The sequence below is a fragment of the Prunus avium genome, chromosome 2 (genome assembly GCF_965620075.1).
Source record: "Prunus avium chromosome 2, drPruAviu1.hap1.1, whole genome shotgun sequence".
Classification (NCBI taxonomy): Eukaryota; Viridiplantae; Streptophyta; class Magnoliopsida; order Rosales; family Rosaceae; genus Prunus; species Prunus avium.
Window position 1 is genome coordinate 35545789 of NC_142285.1, and position 20430 is coordinate 35566218.

At 39.5% G+C, this 20430-nt stretch overlaps 4 protein-coding genes across 7 annotated transcripts; all 4 read right to left on the bottom strand.

The window, feature by feature from the left end:
- Window positions 1-3225: 3225 nt before the first annotated feature.
- LOC110757851 (polyubiquitin-like) lies at window positions 3226-6542 on the bottom strand. Its single transcript, XM_088247881.1, has 4 exons — window positions 6238-6542; window positions 4698-6008; window positions 3844-3847; window positions 3226-3697 (listed from the first exon to the last, which is right to left on the bottom strand). Exons 2-4 carry the CDS (start codon window positions 6006-6008, stop codon window positions 3405-3407), a joined length of 1608 nt encoding a protein of 535 aa, XP_088104007.1. The 5' UTR covers window positions 6238-6542; the 3' UTR covers window positions 3226-3404.
- Window positions 6543-6818: 276 nt separating this feature from the next.
- HTR12 (Histone superfamily protein) lies at window positions 6819-10375 on the bottom strand. Of its 2 annotated transcripts, XM_021959561.2 has the most exons (8): window positions 10100-10372; window positions 9943-9980; window positions 9189-9234; window positions 9025-9072; window positions 8781-8899; window positions 8196-8270; window positions 7587-7662; window positions 6819-7091 (listed from the first exon to the last, which is right to left on the bottom strand). In XM_021959561.2, the coding sequence occupies exons 1-8, from the start codon at window positions 10158-10160 to the stop codon at window positions 7036-7038; spliced, it is 519 nt and encodes a 172-aa protein (XP_021815253.1). In that variant the 5' UTR covers window positions 10161-10372; the 3' UTR covers window positions 6819-7035. The 2 variants fall into 2 exon arrangements, with proteins under 2 accessions (XP_021815253.1, XP_088104006.1); XM_088247880.1 differs by lacking the exon at window positions 9025-9072 and having other exon boundaries at window positions 10100-10375.
- Window positions 10376-11252: 877 nt separating this feature from the next.
- On the bottom strand, window positions 11253-14623 carry TROL (thylakoid rhodanese-like protein). The gene is made up of 8 exons (XM_021959560.2): window positions 13820-14623; window positions 13078-13180; window positions 12901-12987; window positions 12408-12482; window positions 12220-12294; window positions 11777-11857; window positions 11425-11625; window positions 11253-11301 (listed from the first exon to the last, which is right to left on the bottom strand). Exons 1-8 carry the CDS (start codon window positions 14458-14460, stop codon window positions 11254-11256), a joined length of 1311 nt encoding a protein of 436 aa, XP_021815252.1. The 5' UTR covers window positions 14461-14623; the 3' UTR covers window position 11253.
- A 468-nt stretch (window positions 14624-15091) lies between these two features.
- LOC110757825 (Glycosyl hydrolase superfamily protein) lies at window positions 15092-18655 on the bottom strand. Of its 3 annotated transcripts, none has more exons than XM_021959559.2 (8): window positions 18350-18655; window positions 17980-18053; window positions 17453-17533; window positions 17250-17334; window positions 16805-16902; window positions 16508-16595; window positions 16034-16382; window positions 15092-15569 (listed from the first exon to the last, which is right to left on the bottom strand). In XM_021959559.2, exons 1-8 carry the CDS (start codon window positions 18596-18598, stop codon window positions 15316-15318), a joined length of 1278 nt encoding a protein of 425 aa, XP_021815251.2. In that variant the 5' UTR covers window positions 18599-18655; the 3' UTR covers window positions 15092-15315. The 3 variants fall into 3 exon arrangements, with proteins under 3 accessions (XP_021815251.2, XP_088104004.1, XP_088104005.1); XM_088247878.1 differs by having other exon boundaries at window positions 18335-18655; XM_088247879.1 differs by lacking the exon at window positions 15092-15569 and adding an exon at window positions 15615-15932 and having other exon boundaries at window positions 18335-18655.
- Window positions 18656-20430: the final 1775 nt, after the last annotated feature.

Below are 20430 nucleotides of genomic sequence, written 5' to 3' on the forward strand. Positions count from 1 at the left end.
TGTTGGCGAGCTGATCACGTTGTTGTCCCTCTCCTTGTCTGCTCATGCCTGCTTGACCTGCTCGGCGCCCGTCGATCTGCCTGTTGGCGCAGTCGTCCATCCTTCTCTCTTCGCCCAGTGGTCCAAGGCCAAGGTTTTGAGCTAGATTGATTTGGTTGAGAAGCTGCCTCATCAAATTGCTTTGGTCGTCCATTCTCAGAGCTAGCTGGTCAACTCTCAAATTGAGGTCTGCTTGACTTCGTGGATCGGGAGGAGAGAAGTGTGTGGAGCCCAACTGCATACGGGCTAGGGTTTCATGGGAGGTGTACGCGAGAGCATGCGTCAAGTGTGGAGGCAAAGGAGGGAACGCTTGAAGTTGCTCCAAGATTGGGCCTAAGTCGGCGGTGGTGATGAGCCCACCTTGATGGGAGGTTCCACCATGCTCGGCGATGGTGCCATGAGGGTGGCTAGAGTCGGCCACGGGGCCTTGAGTGACGGCGGTGGCCGACGCGGTGGTGAGAGGTGGTGGTGCCACCATGTCGGTCGCGGGATCATGCATCGAGCTGACCGACAGATCATGGATCAGATTGACCGGAGAATCATTGATCGGGTAGACCAAGGACTCACAGGTTGGTCACCAAGTCATTTGGTATTTTCCTGATCATTAGTGATAAAATGTAATTAGCTCGCATGATAAAAACGCAATTATATGCCAACTATAATATCACTTGTGCCTTTAAATAATAAATCTATTAAATAAGGCATGTGCAATATTTTCATAATAAAATATTAATTGTTAATATTTATTAAGAATAAACACTAATTCAAAATAAATATTAAATACCAATACTTATTAAGAAAGTGTATTAATTCAAAATAAAACATTAAACGTTAATGTTATCATTAAAAATTATAAAATCAGAAAATATTTAATAATTATATTAAATATTGATATAATTATTAGAAAATATCAAATAATAACTCAGAGAGAGCTTATCTCTGTTTGGACGCCATTGTTGGCGTGAGAAGCAACAGCCCAAGTCTGCCTGCGTGTATGGCACAGTCGTCGGCGGCGCGACTGCAAGGCTGGGTGTTCTCTGAAACCTTCTGGCCGAAGTCAACTGGTTCCGATGGTGGCTGCGACGTCGCGAGGAATTGAGCGAAAGGGCGTGGACGACCCAAAGCAGATCCTCCGGCGTCGGGTTGCATCGTCTTTCCGGTTTTGTGCATATCGGAGTCCGATGATTCCAATGGCGCAGGTGGTGTCGCAAGGAGATTCCGAGAAGGTCTCCGTTCGAAGCTTGGCCGAGAGTTCCGTCTTTTCCAGCGACGTCCCGACGAGATTCCGGCGTCGTATTGGAGAGCCAATTTCTCTATTCTATCGCTGATGAATCTGATGGTATGGTCGGAGTGACGGGGAAGGAGCGGAGGCCGTCGTTTCAACGATGGCAGTGGCTGGAGAGTTTCTCCGCCGCCGCTGGACAGTTTTCTTGCGGCTGCAGACGATGCCAGTCGCTAGGCTTGGAGGTCGAACACCCCTGGTCGCGGTAGGACAGGCTGCGCCGCTAGTAGGGGTGTGATGTCGGCAAGCAGCAGCTCCGTGCTCCTCTGCGTCGTGATTTTTTTTTTCACCTTTGTTGTCGTTGTGCCTTTCTCCAGTCGCGCCAAAAGGAGAGGAGATATTCCTCTAGGCTTTGAATTGGTTTTTCAGAGGAATGATAGAATCACCGAGATGAGAACGCCCATTGGGTGTCTAGAGAGATTTCTTTTGATCTCCATTTTTCCTTTTTTTTTTTTTTTTTTTAATATCACAAAGAGGAAAATGGCCATGGGTGCCTAGAGAAATTATCGCCAACCATGGTAGTTGTTCTTCGTTTTTGGGCCACTCACCATGGTGATTTGAGAACTTCGGATTGATGATGGAATCAATGAATGAGGGGGGGGAAACGAATTTCCCTTGATTTGGATTCGAGAGCATCGCATTGAGTATATCTCGAATCTCTCAATGAAAGCACCAATTTGTGGGAGCAAATTTCCTCCCAAGGGAATATTCGCCAAAAGATTCCTTCGTCTTCTCCGCCTCTCTTTCTCCCTGCAAAATAGAACAAATAAGAGGACCACACCCGGGGGGTGTTGGCCAAAGGCCCTCCGATGCCTAAGTCAGTTCAATCGATCTGAAGAGAAACGATAGCTAAAATAGGGTACGGAGTTATATGTGTTTGTGGTGGAAATCGGGTGGCCGGAGCCTTGTGTAAGAGGGAGAGAGAGAGTGGCGGCTAGGGTTTCTGAGAGATAAATTCTGCAGAGTTTCAGTAGGAGTTTAGACGTACCTCAACCTTTGTATGTGGCCATCCTTTTATAGAGGTCTCGGGAGCTAGGGTTTCAGAGGAATAATTCCGTAGATGGAAGGGAATTATTCCTCCCCAATTTGGCGAGATTTCACTAATTTAATTAGGTAACTCCTCCATTAATTGAGAATATTCGTAGGAATCAAATCAATCATCAACCTAATCAGGTAATATCCGATTTAATTAGATAATCCCTAATTAAATCGAACAATTCCCAATTAGGTCAAATAATCCCCAAATGGAAGGAATTATTTGACCTAGGTTAAGGATTAATTCGGTTCCCACACATAACACCTCATGTTCTTGCCTATGTTCATCAAGGAAATAAAAAAACCAGTCACTATTGTAGAGAAGTTAGTTGTGAAAGGATCCGGTGGACCAAAAGGCTTTCTAAGGGTCTATCGATCCATCGAAGACAACCTGGATGAAAATGACGCTTTAATCATACATCACATGCATGGAAATCCCTGCCTATCTGTAATATATGGAAGAAGTTTACGGTGGGAGCTCGGTTTGAATTGAACAGAAGAAAACCAGCTAGTCTCACCTAAATGATTGCAGAATCTTAAATACTGATTCAGCTCTGAATCTATGGTTACCTTGATGCTTTCCCCATCTCAAAATTCTATACCAAATGAACCAAAATCTTATATAGCTCTAAGATTTTTTGCCTTCAAAACATATAGCTGGCGTACTATGCATACACGAAACCTATTTCACCCATTTTAAAAGTTCTGTTCCAACTTCAATATGATGTCAAGCTATTACAAACTGTCTAGGATATTTGGACAAATTGAACCTAAACTTAGGCCTCATGAAACTGCCAAGATATAATAGTTGAAATTCTTTACCCCAGCATAACAAGGCAACCAAATAACGCAACAATCGAAGTAACGTATAATACCAAATCAAAGTCATACTAAGCTTTCATTCAAACATAATAGTCTACCAAATTCCAACCCTAAATCACTACCAAAAAGGTGTAAGTAAAGTTCTACACCCTATTCCACTAAAAGGAAAAAAAAGAAAGAAAAAAGTTCTAAACCACATTAGAAATAGTAACAGATACATCTGATCTTAAACATCACCCCCACGAAGACGAAGCACTAGGTGCAGGGTAGACTCTTTCTGGATGTTATAATCAGCCAGGGTACGTCCGTCCTCAAGTTGCTTCCCAGCAAAAATGAGCCTCTGCTGATCCGGAGGGAAACCCTCTTTGTCTTGGATTTTAGCTTTCACATTGTCAATTGTATCAGAACCATCAACATCAAGAGTGATTGTCTTCCCAGTCAGAGTTTTGACAAAAATCTGCATTCCACCACGAAGGCGAAGGACAAGATGCAAAGTAGATTCCTTCTGGATATTATAATCTGCCAAATGTTGGGGAAACACCAGTTTCCCCCCACGTCACAGCACAACCGATGGAATAAATAAACAAACAAACCAAGCTGCTCAAGATGACAATGAGTAAATACATGAGAGAACACACCAAGAATTTACGAGGTTCAGCAAAAACCTGCCTACATCCCCGGACAGTATTGTTAGTTTTTCACTATGAGAATATTAACCGTACAAAATACATATTGAGTTAAATCAACATAACTCAATATAACACTCAAGAGTTTTATACCCAAACCCGAGTCCCTTGTACACCCACTCACAGTATTTCCCAAAACTCACTGTCACTCCCCAAGAGATATATCCTCCCTTGAACCTTTGATGAACCCAGCTAACTCCCACAGCTGAAACATCCTCCAGGAATTCATGGGACTGCTTGCTTGCATCTCACAAGCAACCCACTCTCCCTCTCTGCCGTGCTCTCTCTCTGGTGCCTTTCTTTGGTGTGGCTGAAGCACACCAGCCCACACCCTCATGCCTTTGGTGCAGCTCACATGCACCCTTCCATGGCTTCCTGGAGTTCCCCACATCTCTGCCGTGGGTTCTCAAACTCCCTCTCTTTAGCCATATGGTGCGACACAAGCACACATGCACACTCTTATCTCACATCCTTGCATGCCCATTATATAACCAAATGAAAGGGCTGATTTTTTATCACCAAAAAACAGCCCACGTGCTTGCCAAAGAAACCAGCCGCATGCCCAAGGAAGCCACAATGATGTTGGTCAAAGAATCTCACCCATCATTGCACCTTGTCTCCCACCAAAGACATCATTAATACAAAAACTATTCCTCCACTAAGGAGGAAACCCAAGGCGCCGAAAGCATGTGCAGCTCCCCCCATTTTTCTTTTCCTTTTCAGCCATCAATTAATGACCATGCATGCATATCCCATACATGCATCCGTGTGATTTCCAAAGGGAAAAATACCAGCCGCACATCTTGACTCCACTAAGGAGGGATTTCCAACACCAAAGTCCTGCCATCCTCAAGCTGCTTTCCTGCAAAAATAAGCCTTTGTTGGTCAGGTGGGATCCCTTCCTTGTCTTGAATCTTTGCCTTCACATTGTCTATGGTATCAGAGCTCTCCACATCAAGAGTGATGGTCTTGCCCGTCAAGGTCTTAACAAAGATCTGCATACCACCTCGCAAACGGAGAACAAGATGCAAGGTGGATTCCTTCTGGATGTTATAATCAGCAAGGGTCCTACCATCCTCTAGCTGCTTTCCAGCAAAAATGAGCCTCTGCTGGTCAGGAGGGATTCCTTCTTTATCTTGAATCTTCGCCTTGACATTGTCTATGGTATCCGAACCCTCCACCTCCAGAGTGATGATAGTCTTTCCAGTCAAAGTCTTGACAAATACTTGCATCCCACCCCTTAGTCGAAGAACAAGATGCAAAGTAGATTCCTTCTGGATATTATAATCTGCCAAAGTCCTGCCATCCTCAAGCTGCTTTCCTGCAAAAATAAGCCTTTGTTGGTCAGGTGGGATCCCTTCCTTGTCTTGAATCTTTGCCTTCACATTGTCTATGGTATCTGAACCCTCCACCTCCAGAGTGATAGTCTTTCCAGTCAAAGTCTTGACAAATATTTGCATCCCACCCCGCAATCGAAGAACAAGGTGCAAAGTAGATTCCTTCTGAATGTTATAATCAGCCAAAGTCCTACCATCTTCCAACTGCTTTCCAGCAAATATAAGCCTCTGCTGGTCTGGTGGAATTCCCTCTTTGTCTTGAATCTTTGCCTTGACATTGTCTATGCTATCCGAACCCTCCACCTCAAGAGTGATAGTCTTTCCAGTCAGCGTCTTAACAAATATTTGCATCCCACCCCTTAATCGAAGAACAAGGTGCAAAGTAGATTCCTTCTGGATGTTGTAATCGGCCAAAGTCCTACCATCTTCCAACTGCTTTCCAGCAAATATAAGCCTCTGCTGGTCAGGCGGAATCCCCTCCTTATCCTGTATCTTAGTCTTGACAATATCAATAGTGTCCGAGCTCTCCACCTCAAGGGTGACAGTCTTGCCGGTAAGGGTTTTCACAAATATCTGCATGCCACCCCTTAAACGAAGAATCAAATGCAGAGCGGATTCTTTCTGGATGTCATAGTCTGCCAGCGTCCTACCATCCTCAAGTTTCTTCCCAGAAAAGATAAGACTCTGCTGCTCAGGTGGTATCCCTTCCTTGTCCTTAATAAGGGCTTTCACATTGTCTACGGTGTCGTAGCTCTCAACTTCAAGAGGAATGGTCTTCCCTGTAAGTGTCAAACCAAAGATCTGCATCTGTACAGTACAACAGTTAGTAAGAATAAGAAACCTTAGAGGCCAAAACTTAGATTTGATTTTCTTCCACAGATTACAACAAAAAACCAAAACAGAGGCCTAAAATTCAAAGATATATTAATTCTAACTACAATCTTTAATAGGGTAACAAAGGTTTACATACTCAAATTATCTGCAATTCTTACGCAGATCACAAGCATAATCAACGAGCATGCAGTAGAAGACGTACCTTGAGAATCTGAAAACCAACGATGAACAAACCCTAGAAATCCTAGTGAGAAAATTGAGATTTTTTGTTGTTGTTTGGTTGCTCTGTTAGCTTTTTTGGCTCTGTGATTTTTGGGAATTGGGGGGGTGAGAGGTAGGTGGTATTTCTAGGAACGGGAGGGAGTTAAAAACAGTTTAGGGATTGGAGCGCGCTAGCGGGAAGTCAGGTTATTTCTTCGTGCCCAAGACTTGTAGAACTTTCTGGACTCCCTCTCTCTCCACCTTTTGATTCTTTTGCGTCTACCAAGTATTTTCTGAAGAAAACTGTTTCTGAAAAGGTTTGGTTTTTATGTAATTACACGGATGGCATAACTATAAAATTCCATTTGATTTGATTATTAACCCAAAAGTGCTTTTAAAATAGTGTAGTTTACCATAGCCAACCCAAAAATAAACTACGCAACGGGAAGTTGAATTTCAATCAAACTTAAAGTCAAAGAGCCAAACAAACAAATGGTTTAGGGTTTAATCATCCAGCAACAATTGCAATAATACGTCCTATTGATCGAAATCTGACATACAGGATGATTCCGAATCACAAGCAGTTGGGAAACAGATTATTTCAACTTTTGTTTTTTCTTTCGGTAGCAGTATACATAACTACAGTACTATGAGTCGAGTTTGCTGCCTACTTCCTAGTTCTAAGAAATTACAAGTACAACAACAAAAATAAAATTGGCTACTACCAGAGAACAAATGCCCATTGTTTCTAAAATTGTTATGATCAGTGATTATGGTGTCAGTTGCGGTCGTGATGCTCTCACCACTGCCTCCCTATACCTCCAATTCGACGAGCCAGCTCGAAATCCTTCTTCACTGAGGAAACAAAAGCAAATGAAACAGGTTTGTTACAATATTGTGTGCAATGTAATGGTACAACCGTCAAAGACTGGCTGAAACTCAAAGCAGAAGATGTAACAGTGCCAACTGATAAAGGTTTGACACATTTAGGGCAATTACAACAGCTTATCGGATAGTTAATCAAATGATACAGAAAGTAGTACTGCACATCCCTTTTGAGTGCATCAAAACTCATTTTGCATTAGTGTAGTATTTAAAATCATGGTTCCAAAAGAGATTAGTGCTGCTGAAATAGGCATATGAAATGCTAAATCATCTTTCATTTAAGGAAGCTCCTCTAATACCAAAGATTCATTAAATTGAATATAATCTGTTCTTTGAAGGAAAAAAAACAGAAAAGAGTGCAAGCTTTCATAGTTTAGGCAATATCTCACTACAAGCATCAGTCACAACTAGTAAGTTTTACATCAGCATTAGGAAAAAATCAATTAATTACGCAAATTTACTTACTAAGAGTGACACGCTTTGCATGAATTGCACAGAGCATGGAATCTTCAAACAGATGAACTAAATAATCCTCTGCTGCCTACAAAAGAAGAAAATACCAATAAGCATGAATGGCTTGCACAAAGGATTGCTATAGTGGCCTATGGTTACATGGTATGCTTGGGATAATGAAAAGAAATTCCTGCAACCAAATCCAAGCAGTTTGTTGGATAGGCTTGATTTGTTGAGTAGAACAATAGTGGTAGTAACAAGAAACTATAGATTGTTATCAAGAACAGTGTTCTAGTTTCAACAGAATGAGTAAGGCCTTAAGAATCTTGGGTTGGCAGCAATGCCATTGTGTAATCAAAGCATACAATAAACAGAAAATTGGAAGGAAGTATCCAATGCACTTCCATGATGCTTATGGTACCTATGGCATAGCATCACTCATCGAGTCTGAAATTGGATAAACAAGATGATGGATAAACAAAATGATGCTAGGACTTACTGAAATTGGAATGCAGACATTTACTAGTTTATTAAACAGATTGAAAAGAGGAAGGGGGTAAGACAAGTAGCCTTTGCATGGTTATTCTGTTACATGCAACCACATTTAAAATATTTATTCACCTCTTGAATTGCTAATAAAGCATCAGGTGTCCAACGTATAGAACCATGAGACAGATTGTTGGAGACCTCTCTTACCTAAAATTAGTGACAAAATTGTCAGCATTGTGTGATCAAACCTCACTAGCATAATTAGTCCATCAAATTTAATAGATAATATCAACCTACACAAAGTTAACAAAGAAAGAAAGCATATTCTTTTGCACAATCCAATGTTAGCCTGACTAACAAAGCTTACTTAACTCTGAGATTGCAAAGATGTAAAGTTCAACTTGTTTATACAAATTAAAATGAGAAAATCAAATCGACATCAGAAGGAGAACAGAATTTGTTAAATCTGCAAGTACACAAACATCATGAATAAATTGAAAACACAAAACTGAGTTTCCATGCCAACAAATAAAAAGTTCTCTGATTGTGCAAACAGATAGTTGACTCAGCATTTAACTCCTAGCACTAACACTACCTAACATTTCTTATCTATCTGTTCATGTCCTTTTGTGTGGGCCTCATGTACCTATTTGCACAAGCCCCTGTATATGTGGGTGCAAGTGCGTATATACATCAATCAGCGGGATAAGGACTCACAGCTCTGATGAAAGGAGCAGCTGGGATAAGCAACGAACATGTCTTCTGGAAGTGACGAATCTCCCGAAGAGCCACTGTTCCTGGCCTGAAACGCCGCTTCTTCCTCTGTGTTTCTGGAGCTATAGATGCAACAACAAATAATCGTTCACAATCAACTTATTTCCACTACTATCATTACCACCACAATTATCAGCATCAAACAAATAGAGAAACAGATAAATAAATATGAAATATATATATTTACTTGTGGGAGCATCCCTCTGAGGTCGCTTCTTCTTCTGTGTTCCTGGAGCTATAGATGTAACAACAACAATCATTCAAAATCAACTTATTTCCATTACCCTCACCACCTCCATTGTCCGCAACAAACAAATCTAAAAACAGATAAAATAAGGAAAGCATATTTACTTGTCGGGCTGTTCCTCTCTGATCTCTGCGTTCTTCCAGAAGGTTCCTTCAATTTATTAAAAATATAAAAGTAAAATAAGCCAATAAGGAATGTCAAAATTATAAATATAAATTTTTCGTCACCAGATTACAGATAAGTGATAAGTTTGGTTGGTTTACCACTACATTCAAGAGCTAAAACTATGATATAGACTAACTATAGATTCATATTCAAACACTCCCCTCAAATATGATTTTAACTCGAGTAGGTCAACTATTGATTTTATTCAAATAATAAGAAATGAGATAAAAGAATAGAGATATAAACCAAAAATAGAATACTAAGTTTTGTCAATGGCTTAAATGCTATAGAATTTGTTTATAAAAAAATCAAAATCAATGATATAATAGACATAAACCATATGCACCTTGCTTGAATGCTTTTCCTTTCTTATTTATATATTTTCTACTTACCAATGTTTTCATAGCAACCAAACAGAAAAAATGAATAGACTAGTAATTTGTTCCACCAAATATCATTAAAGTGCAAAAAAAAAAAAAAAAACAAACCGGAGAATTAGCACCCAACACTAAGCTCCGTTCGGCAAATAAGTAAATGCAGGTAAAGAAATTTAATAATTCCCAAACCAATTTCCCCGATTCCCCTCCTCGCACTCCTCTTTCCCAACTTTTCCAAGTAACCAAACACATGAAAAACAACAGCCGTAATTAACGAGAATGAAGTACGAAAAAGAGAGAGAGAGAGAGAGAGTACCGGTTGTTTTGCAGGTGATGGCGCCGGTGAGCGTCCGCCTGTAGATCAAAACTGAGAAAATTAGGGTTTGTGAAACGCATAAATCATAATCCTCAAGGCATACAAACAAATTACAAATGCATATAAACGAGAGAGAGAGAGAGAGAGAGAGAGAGACCAGGTTGGTTGCGAGAAGATTTATTGTCTTTCCGGTTAGCTGTATGTTTGACTCTCGCCATTGATTTCTGGAGCGCGGAGTTTGAAGCACAGAAGGAAGGAGAGGGAAAGCCAGACTAAAGAGAAGACATCCTTTTTTTTCAGAGCAAAAGTCAGATTTCTATTTGTTGAAGCCCTCTCAGACTCAGAGTTAGATCCTCAGAGGCATCATCTGCTCTGCACCGACCAACTTAGCAACTTAACAACTTAGCAACTGCGAAATAGAAATTAAAACATTTCTGATTTTAGTAATTAAGTGAAAATAAAAATACTTCCCGCTCGATTGCATTTTGATTTCGCGTCCGTTTGAGAATGCAGTGCATCACTAGAAACGGTGACGTTTTGTTGTCGATGAGGCATAGGTCAAAAAAACAAAACAAAATTGGATTGCCACCTCAGCAAAATGGTCTCCAACGGTATCATGTATGTATGTGACAAGTTTACAACGGGGATGGTAAACTGCAAAATAAAATATATTAAATAAATAAATAAAAAGATAACTGAAAACATCGGGAGACCAATGGTAATTATTTTTCTTAAATGTGACAAGTTGACAACAGCCAGTTTTTTCGAGGCACCAAACCAATACAAATAGAGTTCTATCAAGAATAAAACTGGTTTGCTTCAGTCCACCCAAAAAAAAACCAATGAGGTATATTTCCGTTCTATCTCCACTTATGTGGGCAGAGATTCGAAACCCCCTCCCCCCAATTGCTTGTACTGAAAATACATTGTTTTAATTATTATTTTTACTTTTTTATTTCTAGTAGTTGCTCTTAGGCAAGCAATCAGTCATTATTATGCCTGTTCCAAAAACCCTTCAGAGATACTATTTATGGAGAATCCAAACAGAGCTAATACATGAAGAGGGCTACTTATGGAAAACTACAAATATCCACCTGATTTTACAAATAGTGTATTTAAGCAGTGAGAAAAACGCAAGAAGAGGGCTACTTCTGGAAAACTATTTTATCCAACTCATGAGTGTTATATATCTTCAGAGAAATGTAGCCTCCAAAACTTCATGTAACACAGCAACAGGAGCATAAGTTGCACAACTAATAGTGTAGCTCTGAAGATTCCTAGATAAACAGCTTGCTGCTTTGAGATATGTCTTTAGGGCTGGGATGGGCGGGGAGACGCTGGAGGCTTGAAATCGGGATACTGCAACCATAAATACACAAAAGAATTAAGATTTGGTCTAGTCTTCCACAAAATAATCAATCATCATGAGGCTTGATAAAATTTTAAAAAAAAAATCAAATAGCAACTGAAGTGAAGAATTACATAAGGGAATGGAGAAAGTGGTTTCGAAATCCCAGGTAGTGATTCTGCTTTAACTTCTGGTTTGGGCACTGAATTTATTTCAGGAGCAGCTTCTGCTTTCTGTACAGTATCATTAGCAGCAGTAGGCTCTGGGGTTGCTTCTGCAGGTGCAGGAAGAGCTTTGCTAGTCACAGACACTGGCAGAAGAGCTGTACCGATTTGCTGAAATTCAAGGAAATTGAGGATAAAGACAATGGAATTTAGTATATTCTAATTTCAAAAGAAAAGGGAAAAACAAAAATATCTCTAGTCTATGATGCATTTAATTGAAGAATCTGTTGAAAATGCTGAAAACACATTTATAATCTCATACCTTTATGTCATCAACAAGGTCCTTAGGGGCAACCTTGGTGGTTAAGAACTTATCAACTTCTTGTAGAGTTGCTTTTCGATCCTATCAGAAAAAAGCAACTTAGGTGATGTGAAGTTGAATGTTAATCCTCAAGTTTTCAATTCTTATTTAAGACAGTAACTTCTCTCTATGATTAAGGAGATACATACAACACAAACATGCATGCATGAGCTTTGCAGCTTCAAACTTATGATGAGTTTGACCTTTGTCAAAAGGATAATTTAAATTGAAGGGATGCAGACTGTAAGACTGAAAATAACTAAAGGGAAACAAGCCGTATTAGCCAGGATGATGAACGTTGGGTAATATGTGTTATTTCAAAGATTTACATTCTTATCAACCACAGTAAAACTTCCATCAAATAACTTCTTGAAAGTAAAAAATAATAATAATAGGAGACTCACCTCAGCAAAAAGGAGTTTCTTGCTCGCAAACTGAACTAGTGCAGCTGAGCCTAAGACTTGGAGGATTGTTTCTAACTAGAAAGGTAGAGTGAAACAATCAGTTTGGAAGCTCTTCCAAAAGGATACATATCACACCAAAGGGCAAATCAAAAGATAAATTCAGTATGCAATAGACTTAGCAGCCCAACCTCAGCATAAGCCAATAAACCCAATCCAGTGGCTGCAGCAATCCCAAGGGAAACAGACAAGGCACCTGATCCTTCCTGTACATAATTTACCACATAGCTATGTAAGAATCCTGCTAAAAGAATCAAAATTCTTTTGAAGAGAATCATAAACTAGGGAATCAGTGAACAATGGCAGACATCAACAGATCCTTTTTTAAGAAAATATGAACTAGGGGTGGTGTGGATGTTTCAAATACATGCAGATGTTCTATTATGACTTCATTTTGCCTTTTCGTTTTTTATTTTCAGCCACATTTTCTATATATCTACGCATTTCTACTAAACTTTGAAGGCTATCAAACTTTTATCATCTGTCTTCAACTAATAACATCCCTGTTGAAAAGTACAAGATAGAGGTCAAATGGCACCATATAGTTCAACAAGGCAATAGATTTTCACGTATGCATTATAATTGAAAATATAGCAAACAACAAATGAAAGTCAAGATAATTACTCCAACTGCATCACCAATAGCATCCGCTAAATTGCCAAAATCAAGAGACAGTCCTTTTGTTGGTAGTGTCCAAGGAAGACCGCTATTCTGCAAAATGATAATCCGTGTCAAGGTACTAAAACTTGATAAGACTTGTATAGAAAGAAGGAGTAACTGTGGAAGGTAAATGGGACAGACCACCCATCCCCGGGGTCCTTCTGCGCCATCTTTTATGGCATACGCAGCTTTGAACCCATTTACAGTGACTAACTCTGCAACCAGTTCGGAGTTCCCATCAAATCTGGCTTCCATCAGAAATTAAGCAGCATTAGCTTCATGTATTGGCTTTTGGGATAACAAAAATCCAGTCACAAATTACTAGATTTGTCACAACATCACAAGCATGTTAAAATGGAATACAAGGAAAGAACAATATAATCAGGATCCAGTTCATGATAGAACTAAAATTGGAACGTCATCAAGCAGTTCTTTTCATCTCATTTATTTACTAAACGAAGTTATTCAGTTCAGCTTGATTCCATCCCTTTTCCCCACCCATTGGAAGCATTGCTTGTCAGAGAGGGGTTTGGAATGTTCACAACCAAAGTTGATATTATTGCACTGGCATATCACAATTTCTAGGAAATTGTAGGAAAACGAAGGTCTTTTAAGTGAAAAATGAGTTGCATTGTGTGAAATATCTTCTTCATGTAAAATGTTCCTTATCCAAATTAATTGTTTGTGTGAATTAATAGCATAATGTACGCTATCATGTAAAATCCCTTTTGTTGTTCAAATAGTGATGCCTACATAAATCAATTGCATAATGTACACTACCAGGCATTTGATAGTATCTTTTGAATTAGCTCGCCAATTGATGAGATATGAGGAATGAGGAATGAGGAAAGAAAAAACTACAGAATCGGGTGTCAAATCTTACTTATCTAGGACGAACAATGTGGTATTTTCTGGTTCCTTGAACTTCAAAGAAAGCTTCTTCAAGAAACCTGGCTTATCTTCACCTTTGTAAACAATTGGCACCGCCTTCTTCCCCAGACCCCGGACATCCGGCGTACCAACTTGCCTAAACTCAGCTGGTGCTCTGATATCAAGCAACTGAGCATTGGCATCATCACCCAATTTTGCATAAGCATTTCTTGCAGTATCAACACCCCATGGCTTGGGAGGCTTCAGAACCTGAGACAAAACCAAGGGAACAGCCAAAATGGCAAAACCACCAGCTATAACTGCAGGGTTCTCAGTCACAAAAGCAGTAACATTATCAAGAATCCGACTTGCTTCCAAGTCTCCACCTGTACTGGTACTCACAAATTGCCCCAATGCTTCTTCATATGTCAAAGCTTTGGCAAACCCAGTATTGAAAACAGAAGATAAAAGCAACAGGCCACCATGAAAGCTCCTAGATGACCACTCCTGTGAAGCTTGTGGGGTGCTAAGACTTGTGGGATTTGAGAATTTGGGTAGGGAAATGGTGGGCAGTGATGGAAATTTTCTGGGTTCTTTTTTTCTGTCACCAAGAACAGATAAGGGGGTCAAGCTTGCTGCATTGAGGGCCTCCATGGCATAATTATATGCAAGAAGCAGAGAAACACTCTTTGGGGGTCTCAGAAAACTGATGCAAAAGCCTGAAACATCATATGACCTTAGAGATGGATGGATGGTTTATGCAGAATTTTTGTTTCTTTCTAGGATGATGCAAGGCTTTACAAGCCTTAGCTTCAGCGGGTCCAAATTGACTGGTGCCTTTTGAGTGGAGGGTGGTGCTGACGTGTCATGCAGGATGAGAACTTGGCCATTCAACGCATGACACGTGGTAATTAAGGATTGCGGGGTAGTTGATCATTTTATGTTGTTGACGGCAAAGGCGTGATGACTTTGCGTTGAACATGTTTGTGTGGCTGAGAAAAAAAGTTCCCAGAAGTACTGAGAAACTGTGCAGCAGTACAGATTACAGTAAACCGGAAGTGGCTCCTAGAGCCTTCCCCAAACCTTAAGCCAAGGATTTAAAATTTGGGTTTACACTAAAATTTGTGATTGGATAACTCTATTTGAAATAACCAAAAATGAATTTCATCCCAAACTTCCCATCTGTCGTCAGAAATAGTTAAGATGCACTGAAAGGGCTAGCCTGCTTGCTAATTTTATCAGGTGGATAAGTAGCCTGGCCATTCAATTACAGTAAGAACTTCGAAGCAAGAAGGAAAAACCAAATCTGTTACATTCATCCATATGATCACAAAATTCTTTACAAGAAGATGTAATCCTAGTATTATTATTTTTCTTCAAATGTAGTGACCTGAGAATTCTTCAAACTATTGTCACCTCTAACTAAAACTTTGTTATTCCGTGGACAGAAAAGTTCAACCCAAAATGAACAAAATTTTGTTACGTGTAGAAGATCAAATGAGGACTGCTTCACAAAAGATCAAAAAAGTAATCCAGACCTTGCCCAATTTCCCATATCGAGATTCCACATCCCCATTTATGAGCTTCCTCTAGCCGCATGGAAATTGACATCAGGGATGGATAGAACACAGCGTGGTTGTTATATTCATCATCAGAGTAAAAGAACAAATGTTCTGCACTCTTCTTTTCCCATCGCAACGCAGGCCTGTGCTTCTCCAACAAGGACAGGTAATCCCTTCCAGTGACAGCACCACCACCTGGACCTGCATTTTTTTATATAACATTGAGTACTCTCATCATAAAATGAAAAACCAAGGAAGAATTCATTTGCATGCAACTTCAAGTAAACTTCGAGAGATATACTAGACAATGAAATGAATTTTTTTTAAGCCAGAGACAATGATAGACGCTTCAGATAAATAATCAAATCTATGATGTTACAGATGATCAATCCAGATCCAATATAGTCGTCATGCAAAATTGCAATGTTTCTTTGTTCTACTAATATGTTCCTAGGACAAATTGGATTGTAACTTGGACAGGCACTATTAGAACCTCTAACACACCCAACCCGCACATGGCCACCTCTCATTGGAACTCATAAGACGCCCATCATATTTCACTCCCTACGAGAAAGAGCAACCAAGAAATGATAAAACAAATATTGATTCTCCAATGCCAATCAACAACAAAAAATGTATAGATAGAAAAGAAAAAGAAAAATTACCTCCTGAGAGGGCAAAATCATTCCCATAGAAATTGATGCCAAGAAATATCTTGTGGGCCAGAACACTGTTTATATCGGTACCAAGGAGCTGCTGCAGGGTTGAATGAATCCACTTCAGAGGTGCATTGGGACCTGGATTTTGAGGCCCCGAGAAGTCATACATCATCAGTGAATATCCATCCACAGCATCACCCAAGCTCCGAAGATCTTTAGGTCCAAAATCGTGCTCTTGGAGCTTCTCTGAATGTGGTGGACCTATAACATAAACCAACTGCAACCGTTGCTTATCATTCCTCTCTAAGCTCACAGCATGCAATGCATCTCCAAGCTCTTTTATAAACTGCAATGCCTACACTTGCAGAACAATATAGATTCCTCAGATCTTACATATTTGAAAGAGGACATTTTACAAGCTACTAACACACAGAGAGAGAGAGAGAGAGAGAGAGAGAGAGTGCAAAATTAGTACTTTACCAAATTCCTCATGCTTGGATCATGCAAAATCCTGTAAGCTGCCCACCTTGACCAAGATTCCAGCACGATACCATCATATCCCATTTCCCTGAATAGAAATAAATCCCCCAAAAACCCAAAATTACACTTTTTTAAAATCAAAAAGTGGTTAGACATAAAGAAAATCGACCTTAATATTGGTAGACTACACAAACATTAAATAGTAACCAAAGTCCAACACAGTCAGAACCCTATTGTGTAGATTCTGGGCATATCTTAAGAAATAAACATACAAAACAGTCTAGATTGGAGGCCTACTTGCACTCGCTTACTAGAAGAGTAATAGCTTTACTCCTCTGCTTCTTCTTTGTCAGCAGCTCGGCTGGAAATGCTTCCAGAACAACTCTAGGCAATACCTGTACATTAGAAAGGTATTGTACATATGAGACTATCGGCCCATCTAGATTAAAATGTGTCTCAAATAAAAGCACAGGCAATATATCTAGGACTTATTAACAAAAATTTAAATTCTTTCTAAGTCGAGAATGTATTGATGAGACCTCTCCAATTTTATTACATGCGTACCCAAATTTTATTTTTCAATCACTGGTCCTGAATAGAAACCAAATCAAGAGCAAACGAGCAAGATCTACTCCTGCTATGTCTTATTCTGGCTTTTAATGTGTTCTTGCAGAATATACCAAAGCCAATAGTTTGCCATTGACCAAAAAGAGGAGGGGGGTTATAAAAATCTTCTCCATACCCAAGCATCTCCTGCCATTCTAAGCTCTGAGATCCATCCCATATCAGCATTATGCCTACCATCCAGAATTAAGCCCGTCCCTTGACTGATGATAAAAAGAATAAATTACTAAAAACTCATCCAGCAATGAAATAGTTACTCACCTGGTGCAAAACAGACACTAACTACATCACTATGTCAAACTAAGAAAACTGGAAGCGTACCTCTTTAGATCATACCAGACGGGAGATAAATGTGTAAACTTCGAGTTGAACCTTTTTGCCATATCATAGCCCTTAGAATTCCTGCACAATTTGATGTGTGAAAAGGAGTTCACAAACATTTCAAGCTCACTAATGCAAATATGTCTGATATGATTATATGAGAAACCCAGCTATACAAACTACTAACCAGATACCTACGTTGTCAAACAACGTCAAACTTTTACAACCAAAAACTGTGCAGAATCATATCAAATGCACCAAGCTATCTTAAACCAAAAGACCGGCACTTCGTATGGAAGAAAGGCTAACAAACCTTGATTCAGAGTGTGTTAGGGACCAAATGACTTCCTCAACTTTTAAATATTTAAATTCCAAATTCTTTTCTTCTCCTGTTTGAAATGTTAACTAAAATTCTTGTTGTATTTGGTTCCACAGGATGTGCTAGAGAATGGAATTCGAACACCTAAATTTTACAGAGAATAGAATGCAATCCCAAAAGGCATGGCCAAACAGACTGTAAGACATACCATGGAGTGATGTAGGCCAATACAGGGTACTTATAGTGCCTGCCAGTCGTATTTTCCGAGACCTTCGCATTTTCCTGAAATTCCCACAACAAATTAACAATAATAACATGAACTTTATTTCTCAATTTCACGATGATACAAAACAGAGTAGTGAAGCATAAAATTTTCTGTTTGGCTGCTGAGAAATCTGGGAAAAGCTTGAGACAAATCCAAACACTAAAAATTTCTTATCTTTCGTACATTTCCCGAGTAATAAAAGCTAAAAGATAGTATACTATAACTTCAGTTTCTCTCATTTTCCCACATTTTCTCGGCAACCAAACAGACCAAACGCAGAACAGAACAAGCTAGTAACCAGTGGGGTACTTGCAGTGAGGATCTCTTGGTAATTCACATCAATCTTAACTAGGCCTCGCTGGTGCACGTAAGACTGCGCACGGTTCGCGATCGGATGAGCATATTTGACGCGGTACGCGAGCACAGCGGCTGCTGCAGCTACGCAGAAGGAGAGGACCAAGGTGATTGTGAGCTTTGGGTCTGAGGATTGATCCGACGATTCAACTCGGTCTTTGCCGCGGTTCGAACTCGGCGCGACTCGGCGGTCTCTTTTCTTGGCCATTTGTGTCGTTGCTGGCTGGAGAGGAAACTGACAAGTATTTCTCAGTTGGTTTGTTGCTGAAACGACATGTCATATATCACACTTTGGGTCAATGTATTTAGATGGAAAAAAAAACGGCATGTCGCTCAGAATCTACTCTTCAATTTTCTTATTTAATATTCAAGTTACAACGGTGAAGAAAAATGATAGAAAAAATGAAGGAGACGTATTTAATAAGAACTATAATCATAAATCACATGTTTTAAAGTTGAGTAATACTACACTTACTATATTTTTATCCCACATTTCTATATCGCATGATGTTGTATGTCCATATCATATGCTACATCAATTAAATCAATGAAGTATATTTTAATAAAAAATAAAAAAAGTGCTAATCACATTAATTAGCTGATGTGGAATGTACACATCAGCTGCCACATCATGTGGTATAAAATTATGATATAGAAATATGGTAAGACTAGTATTAAGTTTTTATCATCTCACATTTGAAGATGACCCCAACAAAAAAAGAACATCTTGTACTTTTTTTTTATTGGGATCAACGTTAATTGTTGTGCAAGTACATACAAATGAAACTAGAATGCATACGAGGAGTAACCTAAGTAGGTTAGGGTTATGGTAAAGTACAATCCCAATGAAAACAAAAAGATAATCTTAACTTAGATTGTACTTACATGCTCATCACTTGTTTTGATGTGAACAGCTGCATTTAGGTGAACTAATCTAAGCAGGTAGGAAGAAACCAAAAAAATTAACAATAACCTAAGCATATGTAGTACAATCTCAATGAAACAAAGAGAAAAATGATGTGGCCACATGCAATTGGTTCTTAATTATTTTACGTCAACCTCTCCACTAATCGTCAATTCGTTATTCATCACGCTAATTAATCAACTAATTAACAAATTAATTAGTATTAGTTAAGTTGGTTTCAACTTTCAAGTGAAGCTTAGGGGTGTGAGATGCGGCACAGTGTGCAGTCTTTCTAAGCATACCATTTGGGATTGGTGAAGAGGTGTTAGGTGTTAGGGTTGAAGGAATATTTTGTATGAAGCAAAGATATTCAAGAGGATTTGGAAGCTGGTCACGATGATATGTGATGAGAGGGAATCTAAGAATCTTGGGGGGGTTAACAAATTGTGGTTCAAATGTTTGTGATTGGATTAAGAAACTTGCAAACCCTACAAGTTCTAACTTGCAATGTTGAATATATATTAGATGGGGAGGAACCATGTTTGCTTTATTCTCCAGCTGTTGTGGATTTTGGTTGATTTGCTTAGGGCTCCAAGGGCCACTTGGTTTTGTCCATTTGGGTTTTGAGTGACCCTGAGGATCTTATTATGCCATTCATGTCACCCACCATTGTTGTATCTTCCTATTTTCCATCACCCACTGCTCTTCCTATTTTCTATCACCCCAAAATTATTGTATGTGCCGATTATATCTAACACTTCTCTTGCAAACATGAATGCAAATCCTAGTATTATATGAGAGGTCCTACACGCACACTATAAAAAGGAAAGTTATATACAACCAGAGCATACAATAAGTGCGCACTTAAATATGTACACATTCCCAACTCACAATTAAGAAACATAACAAGAGCTTGCATGTCTCTCATTATGCATAAGGCTTCTTCAAGGCACTGGTTGTTCCCTCCCCCTCAAGGGCTTCCGACTTTGTCATATCTACCGCACCAAGTGAGACATAGCCGGGGGCCATTGTCGGGGTATGGACAAGGCTTGCCTTGCTTCCATGTATACCTATCTGGTCATCCTAAGCTCAGGACTTGTTGTTGCTCATGCACTTAACTAATTACTCAAAGGCTC

What these genes read in the sequence shown, in the direction of transcription:
- HTR12 (XM_021959561.2), bottom strand. Translation starts at nt 10,160, where the DNA reads ATGGCGAGAGTCAAACATACAGCTAACCGGAAAGACAATAAATCTTCT. An exon ending in CATCACCTGCAAAACAACCG is followed by an intron (nt 9,235 to 9,942) that starts GTACTCTCTCTC and finishes AATAAATTGAAG; the next exon opens with GAACCTTCTGGAAGAACGCA. An exon ending in CTGCTCCTTTCATCAGAGCT is followed by an intron (nt 8,271 to 8,780) that starts GTGAGTCCTTAT and finishes CACTAATTTTAG; the next exon opens with GTAAGAGAGGTCTCCAACAA.
- LOC110757851 (XM_088247881.1), bottom strand. Translation starts at nt 6,008, where the DNA reads ATGCAGATCTTTGGTTTGACACTTACAGGGAAGACCATTCCTCTTGAA.
- TROL (XM_021959560.2), bottom strand. Translation starts at nt 14,460, where the DNA reads ATGGAGGCCCTCAATGCAGCAAGCTTGACCCCCTTATCTGTTCTTGGT. An exon ending in CTATTGGTGATGCAGTTGGA is followed by an intron (nt 12,483 to 12,900) that starts GTAATTATCTTG and finishes AATTATGTACAG; the next exon opens with GAAGGATCAGGTGCCTTGTC. An exon ending in ACCTTGTTGATGACATAAAG is followed by an intron (nt 11,626 to 11,776) that starts GTATGAGATTAT and finishes CTTGAATTTCAG; the next exon opens with CAAATCGGTACAGCTCTTCT.
- LOC110757825 (XM_088247878.1), bottom strand. Translation starts at nt 18,598, where the DNA reads ATGGCCAAGAAAAGAGACCGCCGAGTCGCGCCGAGTTCGAACCGCGGC. An exon ending in TCACTGCAAGTACCCCACTG is followed by an intron (nt 18,054 to 18,334) that starts GTTACTAGCTTG and finishes TGGGAATTTCAG; the next exon opens with GAAAATGCGAAGGTCTCGGA. An exon ending in GTCTGGTATGATCTAAAGAG is followed by an intron (nt 17,335 to 17,452) that starts GTACGCTTCCAG and finishes TTTTATCATCAG; the next exon opens with TCAAGGGACGGGCTTAATTC.